The 20767-nt window shown below is 39.0% G+C and overlaps 1 protein-coding gene and 1 non-coding gene across 9 annotated transcripts in view; both read left to right on the top strand.

Moving 5' to 3' along the window:
• Positions 1 to 20767, top strand: part of MRTFB (myocardin related transcription factor B) — a 200080-nt gene that overhangs the window by 153591 nt on the left and 25722 nt on the right. For 7 of the 8 annotated variants that reach the window (XR_006783476.1, XR_006783475.1, XR_006783477.1 and 4 more), the window contains 2 exons: positions 11550 to 11687; positions 14791 to 15038. Coding sequence is in view for 5 of the 8 variants with exons in the window: in XM_045819320.1 (XP_045675276.1) it covers positions 11550 to 11687; positions 14791 to 15038 (386 nt within the window). In the remaining 3 variants the exon portion in view is untranslated. The remainder of the gene's footprint in view (positions 1 to 11549; positions 11688 to 14790; positions 15039 to 20767) is intronic. The other variant, XM_045819323.1, reaches the window with a different exon arrangement.
• LOC123806529 lies at positions 16581 to 16687 on the top strand. The gene has a single exon (XR_006783498.1). It is a non-coding gene; the product is annotated as a U6 spliceosomal RNA (small nuclear RNA).

The raw sequence follows: 20767 nt of genomic DNA on the forward strand, positions 1-20767 counted from the left end.
TCCGACTGTAATTTCTATTGTTGTCCTTTCAATTATGCTTTTTATGCCTTATACATCAAGAGGGCTCTGCTGCTCTTAACACAGATTTTGACTTTGTTTCCAGCATTAATACTGTGAAGTTATGGTCCATCCTAATTCTTAATTTGCTTGTGACCAACAGGAAAATGCCTAAAATAGTGCATTATGCAGAATAGACCTTTTTTGTTTAAGTAAATAAATAAATGTTTATTGACTACAATTAAGATGATGGTAAAAAAATAATGGCCAATATGTGCCAAGCACTTACTTGGGCCCAGCACTGAGCTACTTGCTGTGCACGCATTTCCTGGAAAAGATGTCATGAAAACAGAGCATTTGTTGGGCCCACACAGGGTTTGAGCTAATGACCTTGTTCTTATTAGGTCAGCAATTGAGGTCTTTTTTAAATATTTCATTGTTTATGTTATTACAGTTGTTCCAATTTTTCCTTTCACCCCTCTCCACCCAGCCCACTTCCCAGGTCCATAGTCAGCCCCACACCATTGTCCATATCTGTGGGTCCTTCATATATGTTCTTTGATCAATCCCTTCACCTTAGACCACTTTTAACACATCACCCTGGGTCACCCTGTCATAACTCATAGTGACAACTGTTATTTGTATTACTTAAGAAAAACATGCATAACATTGTTTCCTCAACTATGCAGCCTACTCAAGTATTGTAACTCATTTACTAAAAAATGAATAGTAGTAATTCTGATACTTATTATGCTTCCACATGCTGGCCCATAATGGTCACTTTGATTAACTCGTGAATCACCAACTGGGTCACACCAAGGTTGTAATAGACATTCTACATGATTCTGGAGAACACGATAAATATGTGTGACAACTTTATAAAGAGGACTGTATTTTAATAAGATGGACATTGCCTCTGGGGTTTTCAAAGTTGATTTAAACTATTAGTGAAATTTTTATATTGATCCTTCTTACCACCAAAAGTAATAGATTCATTAATTGTTAGAGTAGGTTGGTGATACTCTGACTAATCACCCTTCTGCTTTGCAGCATTAATTGTTGTAGTGTTATAATAGAACTATTAAATATAAAAGTACTAAATAAATAGACTCTCATTTTGGATTTTTGTGCATATATTTACTGCTTAACACTGTCTCACAAGTGATAGAAAGTCTCACTATAAACAATATGGCAGAACAGGAAGGTGAAGACTCTCATTCTCCCACAGAAACATTAAATAAACTATAGACTGACTAAAAAAACTTTGTAAGAGCTCTGAAAACCAGGTAGTGATCTATACCAACCAAACCAACACCCCATCAAGAAGAAGCCACATTCAAAAAAGTAGAAATTGTCATGGTGTTGTTACTCACCCTTTGTCTACCCCCTTCCCAGCATGCATAGTCAGAAAGAAGTGGCCCACTACCCACTTCCCTCCCCAGGATGGAAGGAGCAGGGCAGAACTTGTTTGCATCATTCTGGCTTGTCTGTGGACTGCCAGAGGGACTGGTTTCCATTTTATCTGACTCAGCACGCAGACAGGGAAAAGCACATGATTTGGATCTCAAGCTAGCAGAAGCCATGGCATATGAAACTCCGAGGGACTGCTCAGAGGGACTGCAGACCCACAGACACCTGGGACATAATTTTTTTTGTAACTCCACTTTTTATTTTCTATATAACTTAAGCATCAGATGCACACAAAATTATGTCTATGTTAATGGCTACCTGATACATTGTATAATGATGTAATTCGTGAATCAGTAATACAAAGTGGGGGGATGTAGCTAAAGAAATTTTTTATGTAGCCAAAGTTGGTATTAATATGAGATAGAAGTCATAGCTTTGGGATGTTATATGTAACCCCCATAGTAAGTAACCACAAAGATAATATCTATACAGCAGGGGTGACCTGTTAGGAACCAGGCCACACAGCAGGAGGTGAGCAGCAGGTGAGCAAGCAAAGCTTCATCTGTATTTACAGCTGCTCCCCATCACTCGCATTACTGTGGCAGCGTTAGATTCTCATAGGAGCACAAACCCTACTGTGAACCATGCATACGAGGGATCTAGGTTGCATGCTCCTTATGAGAATCTACTGCCTGAGGATCTGAGGTGGAGCTGAAGCGGTGACACTAGCACTGCGGAGTAGCTGCAAATCAGATTATTGTTAGCAGAGAGGTTTGACTGCACAAATCAATTGCTTGAAAACTCATATCAAAACCCTGTCAGTGAGTGGCAAGCGACAGTTAAGCTGCATGTGGTGGCAAGCTTTATAGTGGCAAGTGAGTTGATGTACTTCAATTATACAGCTGTAGCTGGTGGAAGGTTTTAAGTCAGAATCCAACAATTATTTTAGTCCTCTCATGGCCTGCCCGTTTTTTATTTACCACTTCCATCTGTAACTCTTTCCCACACTGCACACTTGTCTCAGTCACAGTTTTGGTAAGCGCACAAGCTAACCCTAGCCAAAATGAGTAAAAAACAATGTCACTGCAGAGCTTCTTTGAAAGGGGAGGAAGACCCAATGATGAGACAGCTGAAGACTCTAAGGCTGCCAACAAAAAGAAAACTGCATTTAAAAGAAAATACCAAGAGTCCTACTTAAATTATGGGTTCATTGCAACAGGTGATTCACATTGTCCAAGCCCACTTTGTATAATATGTGGTGACTGGTTATCCAAGGAAGCTGTGAAACCTTCAAAACTGCTTTACCATGTGGAGACCAAGCACCCTGCATTAAAAGAAAAACCTTCCGAGTTTTTCAAAACAAAGAAACATAAATGTGAAGAACAGATAATTATTGACTGCCACCACTTCGTCAATGTCTGCACTGACAGCATCATTCTTAGTGACTAACTGCAAACTCATAACCACATTGCTAAAGCTAAGAAGCCCTTTACTGTTGGTGAAGAGTTGATCCTGCCTGCTGCTAAGGACTTTTAGGCTGCAATTCAAAAGCTGGTACGTGTTCCTCTTTTGGCTAGCACCATAACTAGACAAATTGATGAGATAACAGAGGATATTGAGGCACAACCATTAGAGAGGATTAATGAGTCACTGTGGTACGCAATCCAGGTTGACAGGTCTACCAATGTTGACAACAAGGCAACAATGCTTGTTTTTGTGCGATATATTTTTCAGGAGGATGTGCTTGAGGATATGTTATGTGCACTTTTGCTGCCAACCAACACCACATCTGCAGAACTATTCCAGTCTTTGAAAGATTACATATCAGGAAAACTGAATTGGTCATTTTGTGTCAGTATATGCATGGGTGGGGTGGCTGCCATGACTGGACAGCTTTCTGGTTTCACTGCTCGGGTCAAAGAGCTCGCTTCTGAATGTGACTCTCTGCACAGTGTCACCCATGGAGGAATACTGGCTAGCCGAAAAATGTCACCTGAACTTAACAACGTTTTGCAGGATGCGATTAAAATTATCAACCACATTAAACTGCATGATGCCTTTAACTGAAGTCTGTTCACGCAGGTCTGTGAGGAGATGGATGCAGAGCACTCATGTCTTTTTTAATACACAGAAGTGAGATGGCTTTCCAAAGGTAGATCACTCGCCAGAGTTTTTGAGTAACGAGAGCCACTCCAGAGATTTCTTTTAGAAAAACAGTCACCACTGGCAGCACATCTCAGTGACACAGAATGGGTCACAAAACTTGCTTTTGTGGCATATTCAACCTGCTCAATGGGCTCAATCTGTCACTTCAGGGGAGAATGACAACTGTGTTCAAGTCAGCAGATAAGTGGCTGCATTCAAAGCCAAACTGGAATTATGGGGGCAACAAGTGAACATTGGGATTTTTGACGTGTGTCAAATATTAGCAGAGATTTTGAAAGAGATTGAGCTGTGGCCTTCTCCCAGCTGGTGCATAATCACCTATCTCAGCTTTCAAAAGAGTTTGAACATTACTTCCAAACCACAAAAGACACCTGAACTGGGAAGAAAGAAATGGATCTGCAACCCATTTGTGAATAAGCCAGGTGAATCGATTTTGTCCATGCAGGAAGGTCAACTGGTTGAGATCACAAATGACAGTGGCCTTAAAAGTATGTTTGAGACAACTTCAAATCTCCATGCAATGTAGATTAAAGTCAAGGCAGAATATCCTCAGATTGTCACAAAAGCACTGAAAAGCCTGCTTCTGTATCCAACATCCTGTCCTTGCGAAGAAGGGTTTTTTGCAGTGACAGCAACCAAAACAAAATTACGGAATAGACTGGACATAAGCAACACACTTCAGGTGTCACTGTCTCCTGTGACCCCCAGATGGGACTGTCTAGTTCCAGGAAAACAAGCTCAGGGCTCCCACTGATTCTGCATTATGGTGAGTTGTATAATTATTTTGTTATATATTAAAATGTTATAATAATAGAAATAAAGTGCACAATAAAGGTAATGCACTTGGATCATCCCAAAACTACCCCTTTTGCCCCTGTGCCCCAGACCATGAAAAAATTGTCCTCCACGAAACCAGTCCCTGGTGCCAACAAGGTTGGGGACCACTGCTATAGAATATACACAAAGGAAATGAGAAAAGAGGCACTATAAAAAATCAACCAGTCACATAAATGGAAAGTATTCCATGACTATGAATTAGAAAACTTAGTATTGTCGAGATGTCAGTACTACCCAAAGCAATCTATAAATTGAATAAATTATCAAAATTCTAATGACAGTTTTTTGCAGTAGAAAAATGTATCCTAAAAATCATGACGATATCTCAAGGGAACCCAGATGGCCAAAACAATCTTGAAAAGGAACAAAATTAGAAGTCTTACACTTCCTGATTTCAGACTTACTACAGAGCTATAGTAATCAAAACAGTATGATAATGGCGTAAAGACAGACATATCAACCAATGGAATTGAATACAGAGCCCAGAAATAAATCTTTATTTATGTGATCAGATGATTTTTAACAAGGGTGCCAAGGTCACTCAATGGGTAAAGGACAGTCTTTTCAATAAATGGTGTTGAGAAAACTAGATACCCACATTAAAAAAAAAAGGAATTGAACTCTTACCTAACACCATATGTGAAGTAAAACTCAAAATGGGCAAAGACCTAAACATAAGAGCTAAAACTATAAAACCCTTAGAAGAAAACATAGGATAAAGCTTCATGACATTGGATTTGGCAGTGATTTCTTGGATATGCCTTGGATAACAAGGCAACAAAATAAATAGGTAATTAGGCTTCATCAAAATTAAAAACTTGATGCATCAAAAGATACTATCAACAGAGTGAAAAGCAAACCACAGAATGAGAGACAATATATGCAAATTACATATCTGATAAGGGGTTAATATCCAGACTCACACAACTCAACAACAATAAAAATGATTTTAAAAAGGACTACAAAAGATATTTCTCTAGATAAGATAAATAAATGGCTAATAAGCACATGAAAAGATTCTCAATATCACTAATTGCTAAAAAAAATGCAAATCAAAACCACAAGGAGCTGTAACCTCACTTCACACCATTAAACTACCAAAGGAACATAAATTAACAAGTGCCAGCAAGGATGCAGAGAAACTGGAAGGAACCCTTGTGCGTTGTTGGTGGGATTGTGAAATGGTGCAACCATTATAGAAAATGGTATGGTAGTTACTCAAAATTTAAAATAGAATGATCATATGATCCAGCAATCCTACTTCTTGGGTATATGCCCAAAACAATTAAAAGCAGGGACTTGAACAGGTATTTATACACTCATGTTCATAGCATTATTATTTACAATAACCAAAGGTAGAAGCAACCCATATGTCCATCCATCAACAAAGGAATGGATAAAATATGGTATATATACCCAGTGGAATATTTTTCAGCCTAAAAAATAAAGGAAAATCTGCCCTGGACCAGTGGCTTGATTGGTTGGAGTGTCATTCTGGTGCACCAGGGTTGCTGGTTCAATCTCCAGTCCAGGCTCATATGAGAATCAACCAATGGGTGGAATAGCAAATCGATGTTTCTTTCTTTCTTTCTTTCTTTCTTTCTTTCTTTCTTTCTTTCTTTCTTTCTTTCTTTCTATCATCTATCTGTCTCTACCTCTATCTCTTTATCTCTATCTCTATCTTTTCTCTCTCTTTCTCTCTCTCTCTCTTTCTCCTTTCCTCTCCCTCTCTGAAATCAATAAATAAAAAGGAAAATCTGATACATGCTACAACATGGATGAACATGGAGGATATTATACAAAGTGAAATAAGCCAGCCACAAAATGAAAAATGTTCTATGATTACACTTATATGAGGTACCAAGAACAGTCAAATTCATAGAGATGTAAAGTAAATGGCGATTGCCAGGCACTGGAGGGGGGGAGGGGAGACTGAGGAGTTGTTTGATGAGTACAAAGTTTCAGTAGAAGTTCTGGAGATGGGTGGAGGTAATAGGTATAGAACAATGTGAATGTACTTAAATCCATAGAACTGTCTACTTTAAATGGTTTAAATGGAAAAGTTTATGTTCTGTATATTTTACCACAGTTTTTAAGAGATTTTTTTACAAGAGGAGGATACCTCACAACTAATCAAGAAATCAAGTAACAACTACTTGTCCACTAGATATTGTGTTAATGGGTTAATTCACTTTTAATGTTTAAGTACTTGTTCTAGAAAATGAAGTGTTTAAACTTCTAATTATATATTACATAAACAAGTGGTCAGTTCTAGGTGATATGTTTTAACAAAGCTAGCATTACATAAAACATCCATCTATTAACTTTCTGAAGCTCATGTTTTTTATTTATATTCATGTCATTCATTGACTAGTGCTCATTTTATTTGGAGATTGGCATATGGAAACAATATTTTTTAAATAGTTGCATTTTGAATCTATTCGCATACTATCAGTATAATTAAGATCTCTGCTGCATTCTAAATTAACAACACATTTTTACTGATTTTAAATCAACAACACAAAGAAACCTTGTTTTTATTTACCTAGTTTCTATCCCTTGAAATTGCATAAAGAATTCTAATAATAAAGGAACTTCCCAGGGGACTTCTGGCCAAGATAGAGGTGTAGGTATATATACCTTGCCTCCTCGCACAACCAAAAGAAGGACAACAACAAATTTAAAAACAAACAAATAACCAGAACTGCCAGAAAATCAAACTGTGTGGAAGTCCAACAACCAAGGAGTTAAAGAAGAAACACTCATCCAGACTGGTAGGAGGGGTGGAGACAGGCAGCCAAGGTGGAGAGGACTCACAGCAAGGCAGTGGCTAGAGGACCAGGGAGATCAAGGAGGCAGCTGGCAGACTGGGCAGTCCCACATTTACATGCAGATAAACCAGGAGGAAGAACTGGGGAGCAAAACAGACAGCACACCTAGGGTTCCAGTGTGGGGAAATAAGGCCTCAAAAACCTCTGACTGTAAAAATATGTGGGGGTTGCAGCAGCAGGAGAAACTCCCAACCTCACAGGAGAGTTTGTTGGAGAGACCCACGTGGTCCTAGAATGTACACAAACCCATACCTGGGAATCAGCACTAGAATGGTCCAATTTGCTCATAGGTAGTGGGGGAAGTGACTGATAGCCAGCCAAAAGCAGAGCAAGCAGTATTGTTCCCCCTCAGACCTCTCCTCCACATACTGCACCACAACACAGCCACATGGGTTGCCCTACTCTGGTGAATACCTAAGGCGCCACCCCTTACTATGTAACAAAAAAAAATATGGCCCAATGAAAGAACAGGTCAAAGTTCCAAAAATAGAACTAAGTGATGAAGAGAGAGCAAACCTATCAGATGCAGAGTTCAAAACACTGGTGATCAGGATGCTCACAGAAATGGTTGAGTATGGTCACAAAATAGAGGAAGAGGTAAAGGCTATGAAAAGCAAAATAAAGCAAAATGTACAGAGAACCAACAGTGATGGGAAGGAAACCAGGACTCAAATCAACAATTTGAAGCAGAAGGAAGAAATAAACATTCAACCAGAACAGAATAAAGAAACAAGAATTCAAAAAAATGAGGAGAGGCTTAGGAACCTCCAGGACAACTTTAAATATGCCAACATCCAAATCACAGGGGTGCCATAAGGAGAACAGGAAGAGCAAGAAATTGAAAACTTACTTGAAAAAATAATGAAGGAGAACTTCCCCAATCTAACAAAGGAAACAGACTTCCAGAAAGTCCAGGTAGCTCAGCGAGTCCCAAAGAAGTTGGACCCAAGGAGAAACACACCAAGGCACATCATAATTACATTACCCAAGATTAAAGAGAAGGAGAGAATCTTAAAAGCAGCCAGAGAAAAGGAGACAGTTACCTACAAAGGAGTTCCCATAAGACTATCAGATGATTTCTTCAAAGAAACCTTGCAGGCAAGAAGGGGCTGGAAAGAAATATTCAAAGTCATGAAAGGCAAAGACCCACATCCAAGATCACTCTATCCCTCAAAGCTATCATTTAGAATGGAAGGGCAGATAAAGTGCTTCCCAGATAAGGTCAAGTTAAAGGAGTTCATCATCACTAAGCCCTTATTATATGAATGTTAAAGGGACTTATCTAAAAAAAAAAAGGTCAAAACTATGAACAGTAAAAGGACAACAAACACAACTATCAACAACTGAACCTAAAACAAAAACAAACTAAGCAAACAACTAGAACAGGAACAGAGTCACTGAAATGGAGATCACATGGAGGCTTATCAGAGGCGGGGAGGAGGAGGGGGGAGAATGGGGAGAAAGGTACAGGGAATAAGAAACATAAATGGTAGGTACAAAATAGGGAGGTTAAGAATAGTATGGGAAATGTAGAAGTCAAAGAACTTATATGTATAACCCATGGACATGAACTAAGGTGAAGGAATGATGGTGAGAGGGGTGATGCAGTGCAGAGGGGAATATAGGGGAGGAAAAAATGAAACAACTATAATAACATAATAAAATATATTTTAAGAAAATGAAGGAACTTACCAGACAACAATGATTGGTCCTTGGCAAGTATTATCATCCTTTCAGAAGGAACCAGTGCAGACCTGAAATGTTATAAAACTTTAATCAGCCTAAACATTTGCTCTTGTTTTTTCTCTTGTATTTAACATATAAATATCCACTGTTAAACAGTTTTTTCCTGACATATCCTTTCATGATGATAATTAAAGAACTGGTAATCTTGACACCTGTAACTTGTGATGAGAACAGTGACCAGATCCAGGAGAACAAAGCAAAGTTTGCAGCATTTTTGTTTCTTTGGAGAAAAGATTCTGAACCATTTTCAGATATAATTTTGATAATACATAAGGTGAGCTTAGGTCTCAGTGGCAATTTAAACATATTTAAAGCATTCTTTTAAGATTTTTAATATATTATTCAATATACTGTCAAACAAATTAAGTATAGTATTTTTATTGCTTGGATAGTCTCTCAATCCTCTTTAGAATACTATCATTTCAGAAGCATTAATATCTAGGTTTTTATTTATTTATTTATTTATTTATTTATTTATTTATTTATTTATTTATTTTGGTAGCTCCAGCCACTAGGATCCTAACATTTAGATATGATCCAAGATTTTGGAGAGTCCTTTCTAAGACACATAAATAGGACTGACACAATCTAAATCAGAGTTTAAACAGTTCTCCTTTTTAAGCCAGAATTTATTTTCAAATTAGGTAAAGGTAATCACTGGTTTCTCAGTTGACTTAGTCTGGTGTTATGCTGGAGTGTGTGGTTTTCTGGATAAATACCAAAAGAGGTATTCAATGGAGAATGTCGGTAGTCAAGGCTGAAGTCAATTAGGCAAGGTCTAGAAATAATAGGCAAAGCATTTTTATAAATATTACAATTACTACCACATTCATGCTCCTGGGTTATTTTTCAGATTTTTAACACTGCTCTCAGATGCATCATTACTATCAAATGAGCCAGTGAGATCTGGACTGGTAAAATAGCTTGCCAGCTTAGTAGATTTTATCTGCAAAGAAATATATATTTAAAATTCAAATATCTGATTCTACTTCATATGCCAATTTTTTAATAGCCTAGGAGTGTTTTTTCTCCTATGTGAAAATTGGCCCAGGAATAAGTATCCTTATTTCCTAAAACTATGCAAAGTGAAAGGAAAACAAATAACATAAAACCCTATCCCTTAAAGCAGTGATCAGCTAGCTATCATCTTTTACTTCATGTCAGAGGTTCATTGAGGAGCTGGCTATCTCAGGGCCATTTAGGGGCAAAAGTCAGCCTGGAACATAGGTATCAAAACTTTTGGATAAGCTCTCTCATTTCTGTTTGAAAATTAAGTTGAGTATAACCATCTTTAGAAAGACCAGTCTTTTATAATGTCGACATTTACATTACTGATAATTAGTTAAAAGCTAAAATCAATGGCAAAAGAAAAGACCTCAGGGAGAGTGCTGACATGGCCATGCACAATTAATTACACACACACATACAGTCTCAGCAGGCTTGAGAGTGTGACCTAGCATGAGTGAAGCCACAAGGAATTTCCATTCACCCATTAAACAAATATTTATTAAGTAGCTACTATGCGCCAAGCTTCATATTTGTTGTGGCTAATAGCCCTCTGACTTCCCAGGTCATTTATTTTAAGGAGGGAAAATACAATTTGCTATTTTTAAACCCAAGTATTTCAACAAGAGAACAAATTTTGATTGGTGCGATGAATTTGAGAGTTGTTCAGAGAAGTGTTAAGTGATAAAAGCATGTTTTTCCTTAAGATAAGGCTGATGATAGTAAGTCCAAGTAGTAATGGATAGGCAACATTTAACTAATTTATTGTAATAGTAATATCTTTTTCCAGTAGATGAATACTTAAAGTCTACTTAACGTAAATTGCTAATGGGAATAGGTTTTTAGGTGGTTGATAAAAACCCAAAAAGCTTTCTGTAGTTTCCTTTGTTAATATATGACTCCAAATTGAGATTGAATAATGAATTGCCCAGGTAACAAATTAGCGTCTTGCTCTTTGAGTGTGAAGGTACTGTCAATGAAACAAGTCAATCTTACCAGAATACATTCTTCAAATTTTCTTCATTGCGAGAACAGGGGAAAGAGTTAAGGAGTACTAGTTGGGTTTGGAGGTGGGAGCGTAAGCTGTAAGGCACATTTAAGGACACGAGCATGGAGTGGACCTCAGGGAGTGGAAGCTTCTCACCAGACCCGGCCTGACCATGGGTCTGGGTGTGGTGGAGGAGACACATCAGGCCCTGTAACAGAGGCTAAAGATGACATTTAAATTAGCCCGGATTAGTGGACCTGTTTGACAAGAAAATCTAATGAATACCATGTATTGTTGTTCTTGTTTTCTGCCAAAAAAGGGCAGTTCTGACCATATTTCTGAGAAAACACTACAGATAGTCAATCTAGTCCTAGCTTTCCAATACTGTTGAGGCAAAGACTAAATAATTGGCTTCATGGAGGTTAGGCACATTATAACAATATACTTTCCTTTTGTTTCTTTTGTACTAGACTTTTCTTTTAAATGAAGTCACTACCTTATAATTCTGGTTTTTCTATTTTTACTGTCATTGATGTCACAGATTATTCCCTTTCTGCCTTTTTCACCAGTTTACTTCAGTGTCCCCAGTAGTTCCTGAATTCTTGAAAACTCCTGCTACTACAGATCAGCCCCCAACAAGGTCCACAGCTCCTGTGCTCCCTATAAACACTGTGTCCTCAACAAAGCCTGGGCCAGCACTGGTGAAGGTGGGTACCCTGCATGCTCACTAGCTTGGGTGTCTTTACTTGGGACTGTTGTCTGTCACCCCCTGGGAAAGACAAAGGCACGTGTCCATGTTGCCCAGCCTGTCTTTTAGCCTGAAGCCTTGAAAACAAAATGATGGGAGGACTTGCTAGACCAGGCCCTAAAATTTACAACTGCCACCTTCAACACGTGACCTATTGTGCTATAGTCGCAGAACAGCACACGTGTGGTCTGTAGAAATGGTTGGGGCAGTGAGAAAGGTTGTAGGGGTCACTGTCTCAGCAGTGTCCAGTTCTGCTCCCATCAGGCCACAAGGGCAGAACAAAGGGAAGTAGGGTGAGACGGAGGTGCTTTCACACAGCTCACAGGAATCCTGAACCTCACAAACAGATGCCTTTAGCGGTAAGATGAATTTTGGACTTTCTACACAGGTTTAGCACAGTGGTATTCCAGATACATTACACGATAGGTTAAAGGTTTTATAGAAGCAAATGCTTCTTTTGGTTTAGCAGATTTGGCCTGATGAAGCTTGGTTTGTTCTTAGGTAAGCTGCAGATTTGTGGCAGTGTTCTCGCATTGTACTTGGTCAAAATAATTCAGTTAGAATAAGTCCCAGGACAGATCAAAATGTTTAATATATAGTACCTTTTTAAGGTTTTTTAAAGTATACTTAGAACTGCTAAAGAAAGTGTGGGTGGTAGATAAACTGCAGAATAATTTTAATCATTTCAGATGTGGCTTTTGCCAAAACAGGCCGAACACAAATCTCAAACTTTCAGAACTAAGAAAGAATGTTAGAGAATGAGCTAACCCTCTATCCACCTTCCAGATGAGGAGACCGAGACCCAAAGAAGTAAAAAAGTGATAAGACCAGGAAGGACCTCAATCTCCTGAAGTCCAGTCCAGCTTTTTTTCTGCCTTCTCAGTTAACCCATTGCAGACCTCTTCAGAGGCAGATAGCCTGGTGCATTCCTCATCTCCATCTGTCCCTGGGCCTGTCCTTGGAACCTTCCTGGGAGAAGGTTCTCTTCCCACTCCTGGCTCTCTTTATCAATGTGACCGAGTCGAGTCTGTGTGGCTTCAAGGGCATCTAGTAGTATATTTCACTGTCTTCCATCACTTAGTATTAGAGCCAGAAATTCCAGAGGGTGGCAAGTGGCAACTGTTTCAATAAAATCAGCTCATACCTCCTCTTCCCACATCCCCAAGCATACACCACTAATGGCACAAAAAGGGTTTGAATGCTAACCCATCTTTCCCTGCACATACTGTGAATTTGTCCTTTGCCTCTCCTAATCTTTGAAATTCTGCTATTTGCTAGTGTCTGTCTTTAAGGAGGGCTTCGGTTCTAGGGCAAGAGGCATTGCTTAAGAATGTGAGGTTCAGGGGTTGGGGAGGGAACCCTGGGACTATACTAGTGGAGGAAAGGACAAGTACATATTAGGAAACAGACCACAATTCTTTGGGTTTTTCTATAAGGAAAGCTATTTCCCACCCTCACTTCCTGAGAGAATAAGCATGTTGCCTACCAGCTAATAGGTAATAGCAGATTTGGTCTGAGGAATACTGGTTCTTGAGTTTATGTCCCCTCCTTTGTCATCAGGTTCCTTCCTGACTGCAGCTGGGCCAGGTGTTTTACTGGTACGCAGCAGTTAGAGACAAACCCCTGTAACCCAGACCCCGTTCATTGGTGTGTTCAGTTTGAAAAGACAAAAAATAAAATATATTATTGATACCAACATAAGCAGGCAACAGTGAATTGATTAATATTATGAGATTACAGGAGGATTTTAAGTGGGCAAGGGTATTTTCTGACATCATAATTTTTGTAAGTGCCTGATAATTCAAGTGATTTCTAATGGCATATACATTCATCATTAATTTATTCAGCAGATATTTATCTAGCACCTTCTATTGCCAGGCACTGTTCTGGGTACGAGGAGTCAGTAAAGCAGTGATAAAAACATCCCAAAGCACCGCCACCTTGCTTAGGAACAGGAGGTAAACAGACAACAACACACAGAGTGGGCCGGCGGTGAAGAATAAAGTGACAACAGGGGCTATGAGGAGGCAAGGGAAACGCGTCTGTTTTTTGAAGTGGTTGGGCAAGGTGAGCAGGTGACATCTGGGCAGAGATATACAAGAGGTGAGGGAGTTGCCTTGGGGATATCTATGGGTAAAAAGTGGATATGAATAGTGACGATTTCTGGTCTGTAGAATATGGTGATTTTTATTTTCTTCTTTACTTTTTAAATTTCCTCCTTCAAATATGAACATATATAACAGGATCACAATAACCACATTTAATGTAGTGCTCTCAAAGTCTTCTTATTGAGTATTTTACCTAAGGAAACTTAGGAATAATTTCCCATACCTTGTTGTTTTGTTGATGGACTTTTTTATTCAGATGAAACTATAATATGAATACTAAAAGTAGAAAGTGATCTGATAACTTATAAATGGAGGAGAAAGAAAACTCAGAAAAAAGTCATCTGATTCTTAGTCATAAGATGGGAGTCTCACACCCCATTTTCAAAATAAAAATGTATTTTTGAAAAAAATTTTAAAACTCATTCACATTACTCAGTATTTTTATGTGTATATTTACCATAGAAATACATAGTTTTTATTCTGGTTTATTCTCATTACAAGCATTTTTGGCTTTGCATATTCTTTATTGATTTTAATGATTATAAAATATTATAGTAAACTATATTTTAAATTTTTTCTCTTATATATGTAATATATGACCTATTTTTCACAGGGATAATATATGTAAGCACTTAGCAGTATGTCTACACAGAAAACTCAAAGCTAATGTTTGTTGAATTTGAATGGATAATACTAAGCTGAGCATCTTGCCCTTAGTCTTAGGGAACAAGGCAGCAGGAGAAATAAGTTCTTAGGAACAAGATTTCTTGGTCAAGGGTACATGCATATGTTTTCCTAGCTCTTGAAATGTGTTTGGTACCTTGCCTTCCAAAGTGGCTCCACCAATTCTGAAGCTGCATTGCTTTTTCATTTCAAATCACTGAGGCACAGTAAAATAGATTACATGTGGTGACATCTTTAAAAATGTTCTTACTTTGTTTTTCTCACAAATAGCAAAGCCATCCTAAGAATCCGAATGACAAACACCGTAGCAAAAAATGCAAAGACCCTAAACCACGGGTAAAGAAGCTGAAGTACCACCAGTACATTCCACCAGACCAAAAAGGTGAGAAGAGCGAGCCGCAGCTGGACTCCAACTACGCCCGCCTGCTCCAGCAGCAGCAGCTGTTCCTGCAGCTACAGATCCTGAGCCAACAGCAGCAACACTACAACTACCAGACCATCCTGCCTGCACCACTCAAGTACGGGCTGGGGGCTGGGGGCTGGGGCTGGGGCTGGGGCTGGGGCTGGGGCTGGGGGCAGTGCTGGCTTCTAAAGTGGATTTTACTGTGGTTTTATAATGAGGACCCATTAGTTATTGAAGGTTGAATGTTGTGATTTATTTGTGCTTAATGACTGTTTTCATTTTATTGTCACCAAAGCTCCGCATACAGGGTCTGACGTCAACATAGTGAAAATAGCCTGTGTGCTGCTCCAGTTTTTGTCCTCCAAAGTAGGTTCTGAATTTTTCAAGTTAGAAGGGACTTTTCAAAATTACTTATCCAGGAAAGGTTTGCCTAGTATTAAATGCTAAGAAAAAAAGTATCAGAAGTATAAAGTTTTTTACTTGTTAGTTTGTTTTAAAAAGCATGACCATAAAAACTGGAGTAGTCAAGAAAAGTTTTATGAAAAAGGCAGGATATTTATGTTGGAAAGGGCCTTAAACTTGGGAAGGGCCCCTCCAAGCAGAGGGGAATGATGTGATTGCATTACACCGTGCAATGCCTATTTATTGGATGGTGAGAAAAATGGCCTGTTAAATAATGAATATGATTAATTTGTAAGAAAAGTGGAAGACAGAATTGAGTTGAGCCAGTGTCTGGAGGAATGTGAAGTTGGGATGACTCTCATCTTGATGGTGGTAGATATTTCAGAGGGCTGCACTGACGTGGTGAAATCAACATGCGGGGAAGAATAGTTTGACCCCAGTACTGAAGGGGATGTGGAAATAGGAAAACTAGTTAGAAATTGTGTGGTAAAGTAGATGCAAGAAAATAAAAGGACACTGATAATGGAAATGAAGGAACAGGATGGATATTCCAAAAGACAATGAATAAAAGGTCTTTGTGACCAACAACCATGAAGAAAAAACACGTTTACAAAGTTTGAGCCCAATCGGGAGGGACAGAGGGAGTGAGTTCTGACAGTCTCTGAGATTCAATCCATAGCAAGACATCTATTGCTTACTTTAATTATGTAATAAATCCTCAATGTGCTTTTTCTGAGAAACAGATAAAAATGCAAAGCCCCTGTCCTTCATTTTGTTCACTTTTTAGGAGAAAGGGATATTTACATTCAACTTGAGAAAAAAAATTCTAGAAAAAGATCAAATCTCATACAAGGGCCCTGGCTGGTATGGGTCAGTGGATTGAGCACTGGTATGAACCAAAGGGTTGCCAGTTCAATTCCCAGTCAGGGTACATGCTTGGGTTGCAGACCAGGTTCCTGTAAGGGGCGCTGGAGAGGCAACCACACATTGATGTTTTTCTCCCTCTTTCTCCTTCCCTTCCCCTCTCTCTAAAAATAAGTAAATAAAATCTTTAAAAAAAAAGATACTTCTAAAGAAAAAATCTCATACAAGGAAAAATTATTCTCTGTAATCAAGCCCCTTGATTTATAATCACATGAGTTATAGACACTTGTTTTGTACATGTAGGCTAAGCATTCTTCTGTGGGGAGCCCCTGTTTTCTAGGAGTGGAAAACAATTAAGACTCACTCAGAACTTCTCTTTAAGAAATATCTTGTACTTGCTTTGGCAGCACATGTACTAAAATTGGAATAATACAGAGACAATTAGCATGGTCCCTGTGCAAGGATAATATGCCAGTTCAGGAAGCATTCCATATTTTAAAAATAAAAAGAAATATCTCCTCATATGCTAATGATTATCAATTCACTGTTTTCTTTCAAGAACCAAATATGTCGAGGAAGGTTAGACCAATTAGTCATTCAGACCTTCCTGTAAAGCACTTAAATCTGTATCAGAGCACAGAGATGAAGGAGGGAAGAATCTTGTAGCATATTATTATTTTAAGAACATGCAGGCCTGAGAAAGTTGTTGACATTGGCAGGGGACCGGGAATGTGGAGAGCTGGAAGAGCATCAAACACAGCCACTGCTTCACAGCTTTGTCCAGGTTCCAAGGAGGCATCCCCACTGTGCCGCCCTCCTTGGGCACCGTGATGGTAACAGCAGTGATGGCTCCCGTTTGTGTGCTCATTGGGGTGCCCCACACTGTGTGCTCAACACTTAACACCATCATCATCCGCACAGTTACCCCAGGAGGTTTGATATTATTGACCACATTCCCAGATGAGGAAACAGTTCAACTGAAACCCCATAAAAGGATTTTTTTTGTGCTGTTAATGAAATAGTCTTTCCTGTAATGAAATAAATTGACTACATAGGACCAGCTTCATGGATGGGAGAAATACATTTGAGGTGCAGGGTTTCTAAACTTGAGCAGTTCTCTGTCTTTCCATCAAGGCTTCAGTTCCCCTCTCCTCCTCAAACATTCCCACCACTAAAGTGGCCAAGCCAACCCATCCAAGGAAAACATCACACAAAAAGATACAGGAGCCAGGAAGGGGAAAGATCACTGATTTTTCAGTATTATTTCACAACACAAAGACTGAACACCAGTTCTGTTTAACTTCAGGTCCTGAAAGTGGGGATGCTGTTTTCTAACATACTTTATTTTTACCAAAATTCCATTACAAGAAACTAAATGTGGAAGTCCTGTAATGCCGACAACAGTGGGATTTTCTTCTAATGCAGCCCTTGGGTGCTGTGGAAGGAGCAAGAGCCTGAAGACACGGGGCTGTAGTCCCAGTGTTGTGCCAGCCGTACACTGGCTAAGGGTCTGGGTAGGTCAGGTCGTCCCTCTCAACTTCAGATTTCTCATCCACACAGTGATCCCATTCATCACCCACTTTTTCCTCTTGATTTACAGGAAAAACCGATCAATTTATTTCTCTTATTTTAAAGGTTAAATTAAACACTGAACTCTTCATCATGGTTACCAAGTGTATTGTAGAATCTCAACCAAAATGACAGCATGAATAGACTAATTCATTGAAGTCATGCATTCTCAAGGAGATGATCTCATTCATAAGAGAACAAGAGTTGGTCGAGGGGAGTCTTAACGCTTTTTACTTAATAAAGCACAGTTGTGCATTACATAGGCGGGTATATGGTATAATTATGGTGTTAAAATTTCCTAGGGAAAGTGATTAGGGAAAAGGTGTATAAAAAGGCTTCTTGCAAGGACAGTATTAAATGTAAAATTGAGACACTTTGATTTAAATAAATTGTTTTCATAATTTAAAAATAGGAAAAGTTGAGTTTTTAGAAATGAGAATAACAGAAAATAATTGTCATTTCATTTCAAATATGTCAGGTATTTAACTTCAACAAAATTTAAAGCAGGTTTAAAAAGACTCAGCTAAATGTAAAGATTTAGCTGTTGACAAGGCCAGAACTGGCTTCAAACATGCTCACGTGAGAAAGCTTCCCCCACTATAGACCTCACCCCATGTACATCATCACCTCAGGTCCCTAGTTCAGAGTGGGGAATTCAGAGTCTCTTTGTCTTCAGTACCAAGGCTTATATGATGATAAAGCCTCAGGCTGCAGTGGAATTGACTGTACAGTGTCAGCCATCATATCACCTTTCTTTAATAGGTGTCAGCCATGAGAAAAGGAAATACCATTGTGGCCAGGAGTATCACAATCAAAAGAAGTTAGAGGGGACCTCAGTTTTTTCTGGACAGGCATTTAAGGAAGTCAGTACAAAAGCACCTAACTCTTGTACTACCCAACATTTATAATCTTTAAGAAATGAAGTATAGCATACAGAGAAATGCATAAATCCTAAGTGAAATTGGTGCCAAAGTAAGCATCCCCCTTTAACCACCTAAATCAAGAAATGGAACATCATCAGCCACTTTCTTGGTGACTGCCCTGACTTCTATCCCATAGACTACTTTTGCCTACTTTTGAATATTGTATAAATACAGCTCTACAATACACCTGTGTGTCTGGCTTCTTTTGCTCATCATTATGTTTGTGAGATACATCTTTATTGGTGCAAATAGCACCAGTTCATTTTTATTGCTGTCTAGTGTTCTATAATTTATCCATCCACCATACTCTTGATGGACAGGTGGATTGCTTCCAATTGGGGCTGTTATGAAAAATGCCATAATAAATATCCTAGTGTGCATCTCTTGACTGACAAATGTATGTCTTTGTCAGATATCTGTGTAGGAATAGAATTGATGGGTCAGCAGAGAGGCGTGGGTTTTTGTTTAGTAGATACTGTGAAAGTTCTCCAAAGTGGTTGTGCCAATTCACAGTTCTACCAGCTGTGGGTGTGGGAGAGTTCTGGCTGTTCCAAGTAGTTGGTATCACCAGCCTATAATATAGCAGCAATCTTTCTGGATGTGCAGTGCTCTTTTGTTGTGCTTTTTATTTGCATTTTTCTCATACCTGTTGAGATTAAGGCTTTGTTCATATATTTATTGATCATTTGGATATATGAGGTCTATCTGGAAAAAGTCCAGCCTTTGTTAATATAACGAGAGCAGTTTGTGTGACATCGATGTAACCTGGCAGCCAAGGAGAATGGACTGGAATGCGCATGTGTGAACAATGACAACTTCACTGTTCTAGTCAGTGGGGCCAGTAGACGCCATTGAGTAAGCTTGTGTCTGTGTGGCCATCGCATTGAAAATGACTAAGCAAGTAGAGCAACACATCTGCATCAGATTTTGCATTAAGCTTGAACATTCTTCCACAATATCTATTTGGATGATTCAGAAGGCCGCAGCTATGGGCAACTGGTGATTGGCAGATTCATCACAGCAACGCACGAGTTCATGCATCATGTCTCGTGCAGTTTTTTAGTGAAACATCAAACCACCCAGGTGACTCAGACCCCCTACAGCCCAGATTTGGTGCCCTGCAACTTCTGGCTTTTCCCAAAACTAAAATCCCCTTTGAAAGGGAAGAGATTTTAGACCATTGATGAGAGTCAGGAAAATAGGACAGGGCAACCAATGGCGACTGGGAGAGCTGTGTGAGGTCCCAAGGTGTCTACTTTGAAGAGGACTGAGGCATCATTGTCCTTTGTATAATGTTTCTTGTATCTTGTATCTTTTTCAGTAAATGTCTGTTTTTCATATTACATGCCTAGATACCTTCTGGACACACCTCATACTTTTTTTGTGACTAGCTTACTCAAGACTTTCCCTTTGAGTCTTCTATCTTTCTTACTGATTTGCAAGACTTCTTTATGTATTGTAGATATGAGTCTTTTGTGAGAAAAATATATTATTTCTCCTATGGCTTGACTTTTCACCCTCTTAAAGATGTCCCTTTTAGCTAGTGCTTTTGTGTCCTGTTTAAGAAGTCTTTTCCTATCCAAAGGCCATGAAGATATTATCCTAGTTTTCTTTAAAAGCTGTATTGTTTTCAAAATTCACACTCAGGTTTTGGTGAATGATGTGAAGTAGGGGTCAATCTGGAACACTGTTTTTCCCTGTATGAATATCTGGTTTGGCCCAGTACCATTTAGTGGAACTGGAGTGCCATGTCACCTTTGTGGCAAGGGGGGGTCTGTTTCTGTATTCTATGATCTCTCCCATTTGTCTGTTATTCTGTCTTCACACCAGCACCACACCACCTGAATAACTGGCTTTTTAATAAATGTTGGTATCTAGTGGTATGGCTCTCCCAGCTTTGCACTTTGTTTTTCTTCTTCAAGGATGCCATGGCCATTCTTGGCCCTTTGCATTTCCATATAAAGCTTAGAACCGTTTTGTAAATTTCTACCAAGCAAGCAAACAAGCAAAACCTAAGCAGGGGTGTCCAACCTGCAGCCCATGAGCCACATGTGGCTCAGGGTGGCTATGAGTGAAGCCCAACACA

Source organism: Phyllostomus hastatus, unplaced genomic scaffold (genome assembly GCF_019186645.2).
Source record: "Phyllostomus hastatus isolate PE091 unplaced genomic scaffold, TTU_PhHast_1.1 phas_scaffold_385, whole genome shotgun sequence".
Taxonomy (NCBI): Eukaryota; Metazoa; Chordata; class Mammalia; order Chiroptera; family Phyllostomidae; genus Phyllostomus; species Phyllostomus hastatus.